The sequence below is a fragment of the Myotis davidii genome, unplaced genomic scaffold (genome assembly GCF_000327345.1).
Source record: "Myotis davidii unplaced genomic scaffold, ASM32734v1 scaffold411, whole genome shotgun sequence".
NCBI classification, from domain to species: Eukaryota; Metazoa; Chordata; class Mammalia; order Chiroptera; family Vespertilionidae; genus Myotis; species Myotis davidii.
The window spans coordinates 797,580-804,958 of NW_006282917.1; the positions used below are offsets into that span (position 1 = coordinate 797,580).

The 7,379-nt window shown below is 37.7% G+C and overlaps 1 protein-coding gene across 1 annotated transcript in view; it reads left to right on the top strand.

The window, feature by feature from the left end:
• Positions 1-7,379, top strand: part of RP2 (retinitis pigmentosa 2 (X-linked recessive)) — a 25,991-nt gene that overhangs the window by 2,663 nt on the left and 15,949 nt on the right. The window contains exons 2-3 of the mRNA XM_006753338.2: positions 1,370-1,384; positions 4,290-4,955. Of these exons, the coding sequence (XP_006753401.1) occupies positions 1,370-1,384; positions 4,290-4,955 (681 nt within the window). The remainder of the gene's footprint in view (positions 1-1,369; positions 1,385-4,289; positions 4,956-7,379) is intronic.

Here is a 7,379-nt window from a genome sequence, read left to right on the forward strand (position 1 = left end):
GGTTGACTCCCACAAAGGGAGCCCAGACTGTGACTTAGGCCCACTCCCCAAGGGGAGCAGGGAGCAGGTAGTAGGACATCCCCTAGGGCTCCCAGTATGTGATAGGGGGCAAACTGGGCTGAGGGACCCCCCACCCCCGCCAGTGCACAATTTTTTGTGCACCGGGCCTCTAGTCAGTGTATAAAGGTCAAGGTACTGGTATTTATTATTTCTGTAATTACGTGGCACTGATATTTGCATTTGTGTGAAATAACCTTTCAGTTACATAGCTATGTTACCCTGAAACTGACTTACTGTTTAAATTTTAAGTAATTTGTTTATTTTACTTAAAGCATAATTTACATACCTTAAAGTTATCCTTTTAAGTGTACAGTTCTTTGAGTTTTGACAAATGAATAATCAGTAACTAGCACCACAATCAAGATACAGAACAGTTCCATCATCCTCCTAAATATCCTCATGCTCCTTTGTAGTCAACCTTGCCTCCAGGCTCTGATCAGTTTGCTTTTGTCTTTTTGAGAATATCATATAAATGGAATCATAGAATATACTAGATGCCAGATGCACAAAATTCATGCAAGGGGCTTGGCCCCCGCTGTTGCGGAGGCTGCCTCTGCCTCGGCCCCTGCCACTACGGCTTCGTCCAGAAGGCTGTCTGGAAGGACCTCCGGTCTAATTAGCATATTATGCTTTTATTATTATAGATAACCTTTAAGTCTGGCTTCTTTCACTTAGCATGATACGTTCCTTTTTATAGATGAGTAGTATTTCACTGTATGGATGGTACCATGTTTGTTTATCCATTCACCAGTTGAAGGACATTTGGGTTGTTTCCAATTTTGTTTTCCAAGCTACCATAAATCTTTGCATACAGGTTTTTGAGTGAACATAAGTTTTCATTTCACTTGGGTGAATACCTAGAAGTGGGATTGCTGAGTCATATGGAAACTGTATATTAAACTTTTATAAGAAACTGCCAAACTAGTTTCCGAAGTGGCTGTGCCATTTTGCATTCCCATCAGCAATGTATGAGAGATCCAGTTGCTCTTCCTCATTTGAACTTGTTATGTTCAGTTTTTAAAAAAAACTTTTAGCCATTCTAATAGGAATCTAATTATTTTGCCTTTGTGGTTTAATTTGCATTTCCCAATAACTAGTGATTTTGAGCATTTTTCCATGTACTCATTTGCCATCCATATATTTCCTTTGGTGAAGTGTTTATAAAAATCTTTACCATTTTTACTGGGTTATTTGTTCTCTTTTTGTTGAGTTTTGAGAGTTTTTTTTATATATATCCTAGATACAACTCCCTTGTCATATAAAAATTTGCAAAAATTTTCCCAATTAGTGATTTGTCTTCTCTTAACAGTGTCTTGTGAAGAACGTAAGTTTTCAATTTGATAAAAGTCCAATTATAAAGTTTTTCCTTTTTGGATTGTGTTTTTGGTTTCACATCTGGGAAATCTTTACCTAAGGTTACAAAAATTTTTTCACCTCTGTTTTCTGCTAGAAGTTTTACAGTTTTTGGTTTTATATGTAGGACTTATGATCCATCCTGAGTTAATTGTTATATGTGGTACAAAGTATGGGAAATACTTTTTATTTTTTACATATAGTCCAGTTGTTCCAGCACCAATTGTTTAAAAGACTATCCTTTCTTTATTGAATTGCCTTTGTCAATAAATATGTAAGTCTATTTTTGAACTCTTTATTCTGTGCCATTGATTTACATTCCTAGTTAATATTGGTTTCTGTTTGAATATGGTTGTGTACTTAGGAGCCAGGCTGCCTAGGTCTGAGGCTGAGCTCAAGCATTTACCCCATGACCTTGGGCAAGTTATTTAGCCTCTGGAGGCCTCAATTTTCTCATCTATAAAACAGAGATAATTATAGTACACAACCCTCATAGGGATTTTTATGAGGATTGAGTGAATAATTATAAAGCACTTAGAATGGTGGCTGGAACCTATATAGCATTTCTTATACTCCTGGGTCTTATTTTGAACTTCTGTCATGACTGGATTTCCATTGAAATTAACAAATTCCATTATTTCATCTCAGATCATCATTATGGAAGTTTAACTATGAGATGAATTTCAATGAAAATTTTATATCACTACTCAGTAAAAGATTAAGATGTTCACTTTTGTCTTCTGTTAGGGAAATGATGTTTAACTTAGTTTAGTAGCTGTATCAGGTGAATTCCAACTCCTGAAACATTTCTCTGATTTTGAAAGTATATCCATTACCTTTTACAGATCATAGTAAGAAATACAGCCTAAACTAACCTACTTCATAAGTGGCTCTTGTGAAAAAGGTAGTTTAAAACATGGCCTTTCCATGTTTGTTATTTTAGGCACTTTACTTGCAACATTATTATGGTACTAAGCTTAAGGTTGTTTATAACTTTTATTTTAAAGAACTTTGAGTAATTGTTCAAAAAGTACAGCAACCTAAGTCCTAAATTTCTTCTTTATAGACCATATCGAGAGTCCAGATAATTTTATACTATAGAATTCTTTAGCTATAGGATTAATTTCTCTCCATGAACAAGAACTGAAGTGTCCAGAGAAAATTCTTAGAAGAATAGTAAATTACATTGAACTCCTCAGCATTGGCAGCTGTTATGGACTGAATGTTTCTCCCCCCACCCTCCAAATTCATATGTAGAAACCCTAACTCCCAGTGTGACTGCATTTGGAGATGAGGAAGTAATTAAGGTTAAATGAGGTCCTAAGGGTGGGGTCCTGATCTGATAGCATTAGTGTCCTTCTAAGAAGAGACATTAGAGAACTTGCACTGTACCCACCAAGGAAAGGCCATGTGAGGATATAGGAGAAAGGCAGTCATCTTCAAGCCAGGAAGAAATTTCTTACCAGAAACCAACCCTGATGGTACCTTGGTCTTGAACTTTCCAGCCCCCAAAAATGTGAGAAATAAATTTCTGTTATCTGAGTTACCCAGTCTGTGTTATTTTGCTATGGCAGCCACACTTAGTTGGCTTGGGATGCTAAAACAAAATACCATAGATTGGGTGGCTTAAACAACAGAAAATTTTCTCACAGTTCTAAAGGTTGGAAAGTCCAAGATCAAGATGCCAGTCGATCAAGTGTCTGGTGTCAAAGATTAAATACATCCTCATGCTACAGACCAGTGTTCCTTCTAATCCATTATGTAAAACAAGTACCACATTTATTGTGCAATATTGAGTAAATAACTTTAAGATAGTTTGCTAATGATTACCATGATTAAATGATTGGATTTTTAGTACTGTATCTATGAGAGCCTGTTTCTGGTGCATGAATAGTTCTGCATAAAATTTATATACCCACAAAGCGATAAAACAGTGCAAGTAGATTCAAAAGTAATTTGGAAAAATGCCCTTTTAGTGACTATATTTTGATAGGCCAGTTAAACTTTAAAAAAGGAATCTGACTGATTCCAGGCATACTATTTATAAAATTATGTGAGCTTTCAATTAGAGTATCTAACGATAGAAATGGTGGCATTTGAAAAATTACATTGTAGGAATAGCTCAATGAATGTTTGACTCAGATTTGTACCTTCAGGTTCTTCCATTTTCTGGAGTATATTGCAGAAATCAATCAGGGTTTAGAAACTAAGACCCATTCATTAATTTATGGAAGGATAGAGAAATATATTTCTATGTGGGTGTACTTCCAATTTCAGAAATTTTTTAAGAAGCAGAAGTTTTAAAAGTAAAGCATCAGAAAAAGAAAACGAGTCAGGCTGGGCTGGTGTGGCTCAGTGTTTGAAGTCAACCCATGGTAAGGGCACACTGAGCCCGGGTTTTGGGCTCAATCCCCAGTAGGGGGCATGCAGGAGGCAGCCGATCAGTTATTCTCTCTCATCATTGATGTTTCTATCCCTCTCCCTTCCTCTCTCTGAAATCAATAAAAAAAATTAAAGAAAAAGGTCAGAGCTGAAATATTCCTTAATATCATCCAGTATTCTGTGTGTATGTGTGAGAATTTCTTCAGTTGTTTCAAAAAAGTGATTTTACAGTTGGTATTTTGAAACAGGATCCAAATACTGTCCACACATTGGTTGATATGACCTTGAGTCTTCCTTTATCTATAACAGTTTCCTCCTGTTTTTCCCTCATGCCTTTTGAAAAAAAAATATTCTATTCATTTTCTAACTATGCTACAGTCACTGAGAGTAGGAAGTATTATTTCAGCACTAAGAATTATGCCTGGCACCCATAGACAATTAATATTTATTAAATAATGTTAATAATACTCAAGGTCTGTGTTTTGTCCCCACAGGTTGATCCAAAAGACTACGTGTTCAGTGGACTGAAGAATGAAACAGTGGGTCGCTTACCTGGGAAGGTGGCTGGACAACAGTTTCTCATTCAAGACTGTGAGAGCTGTAACATCTATATTTTTGATCACTCTGCTACAATTACTATTGATGACTGTACCAACTGCATCATTTTTCTGGGACCTGTGAAAAGCAGTGTGTTTTTCCGCAATTGCAGAGATTGCAAGTGCGCACTGGCCTGCCAACAGTTTCGTATGCGGGACTGTAGAAAGCTGGAAGTCTTTTTGTGCTGTGCCACTCAACCTATTATTGAGTCTTCCACAAATATCAAGTTTGGCTGTTTTCAATGGTACTACCCTGAATTAGCTTTCCAGTTCAAAGATGCAGGGCTAAGTATCTTCAATAATAACTGGAGTAATATCCATGACTTTACACCTGTGTCTGGAGAAGTCAACTGGAGCCTTCTTCCAGAAAATGCTGTTATTCACAACTATGTTCCTCTACCTACTACCAATGAGCTCCAAGCTGTCCGCATTTCCACAGAAGCCAATAGAAGTATCGTTCCTGTAACCCATGGTCAGAGACAGAAGAACAGTGATGAGTCATGCCTAGTGGTATTATTTGCTGGTGATTATACTATCGCAAATGCCATGAAACTAATTGATGAGGTAAGGAGAGACAGGAGAAAGATGAACATACACCTGGTTAGAAACACACCACTTTGCAGAGAACTTTCATTCTTTTCAACTTGGCTATGAGAAATACAGATAATCTTTAAGTTATAGTCTTTTTCCCCCTACAGATTTATCTGTAAGCTGAATGTTTAGGTTTCAAAATACTTTCCCAAAGAAAATTTTTAAAAATATAATCCCATTCAGTAAGCATTTATTAAGCACGTATTACATGCGAGTTACTCTGTTACTATATTTCATTGATTATAGGATGCCTATTTGTTTTTGTACATTTTTGTTATCTGAAATGCATCTTACAATTGATGCCAACTTAGAGCTGTTGAAATATAGTATATGCTGGGGTTGGAGATACATTGACAAAATTCTCTGCCCTCAAAGAACTTCCATTCTTTATAATAAGTGATTTCCACGGAAGTTCACAAAGTGTAGTTCTGCATAGTAAAGCTTGACCTTTTATGATTATTTAGTGGGGAAATTTACTTCGAGTTTTAATTGGTCAGGAAGTGGGAAAGACATTTAGGAATACAACTTTCAGAGCCTGTTGTAACCATGAGAGCAACCTTTACATTACTTTCCTTTTTGTCCTTCGCCCTATTGCCATGAAGGAAAGGTTGGTGCAGAAGAATGAGGTGGGAGCTAGGATAGCAGAGGTCATGGGCTCATGAACAGGGGCTTTTGGTGAGTTTGTGAATAGAGAAAGGTTTTTGGGTAGCAGCTTCCACTTGAAATATAACTAGGGCTGTAGAGGTTAGGGGCTCCAGAAGCAGCAGTTCCTGTGTTGATAGGTGCTCCTGTAGGGAGGCAGCGGCAGTATATCTGATTATCCATTCATCAGACATTCTTCAGGAGGAGTCTGTTTGAATTTAAAAAGTCAAACTTCCATGGAATGGAGAAGTGAATGGAAATATCAGCAAGTCTCTTTTGATTAGACTTTTAAAGAGTTGTAACAGTTATGTCAAGAGGAACAATTTTAGGGAAAAAACACTAAAAATGACTACCTTTTGTAGATATACAGTCTACAATGTAGAAAACTCATGTCTGAAATCTATAAAGTATATCTGAGATCTAGTTTTCAAAACAACAGAAGCGATAGTATAATTTTAAGACTTTGATATTTTATTTTTTTTATTATACCAATCTGATGAAAACATGCTATGAATCTGGTAAGATCTAGAAAAAGTGTTTCTAGCCTTTGAGTTATCTAATAAGATGTTAATTCAACATCTGAGAGGAAAATCTTTTCATTATAATATATAGCAGTTTTTTAAAATCTACAAATAGTTTTCAAAAGGTGTAATTATTCAGGTTAAATTCCTTTTTGGTAGGTAATGAGGAGTGGACATAAAGAATATATAGTACTAGAGGCCCAGTGCACGAATTTGTGCACAGGTGGGGTCCTGAGGTGTTGGAGGAGCCAGGTGGTGGGATGCCCTTGCCAGCCCGGGATCTGGATCTGTCCTGCTGACATTTGCACTAGTTGTCGGGAGCCACCTGGTGGCCACTTTTATATTGTTTCTTCCTTGTGGAGTGTCTAGGGAGGGAAAGCAGCTGTGGTGCCGGAGGCCGACTTCCAGGAGGCCAGTGGCACTGTTGGGACTGTGCCTGCAGCACTGGTCCATCGGTGCCTGGCCTGTTCTCCAGAGATTGGACCTGCAGGACTACTGAGGCAGTGAGTGGCTGCCACCAGGCTGGTGGGCCACCTGGATGGGTCAGTCAACTGAGCGGTGCTCCTGCTGTGGGAGTGCACTGACCACTAGGGGGCAGTTCCTGCATTGAGCGTCTGCTCCCCTGGTGGTCAGTGTGCATCATAACGACCGATTCCAATCGTTCCAGTTGTTTGGTCTTAACAGTAGCTTAGGCTTTTATATATATAGTATGTTTAAATAAAAAAGCCATCAAGCCTGGCCAGTGTGGCTCAGTGATTGAGTGTTGGCCCATGAACCAGGAGGTCACAGTTCGATTCACAATCAGGGCACATGCCTGGGTTGTGGGCGCGATCCCCAGTGGGGAGTGTGCAGGAGATAACCGATCTGTTTCTCTCTCTCTCCATTCTTCCCCTTCCTCTCTCTAAAATCAATAAAAATATATATTTTTAAAAAGCCCTCAAAACAAACACTGTCTTCATGTGTCATCAGGTGTTCTTAACCTTTGTATCTGATATGTAAAATGACAGTGTTGTGTGCCCTTAACACTAGATTGCCCAAGGAAGTCATTTTGACTGCTTTTTAATTTCAATTAGAAAAACAATGATGTATATAATGACAGAATTTCTTAGAATTCTGTGACTTTTTATACAACATATAAATGCGTTTATTAATAATTGTAGTTACCTCCCCCTCCTTCATTTCCGGTATATATATATATATATATATATTATACATATATTGAAAGAAAGCAGTC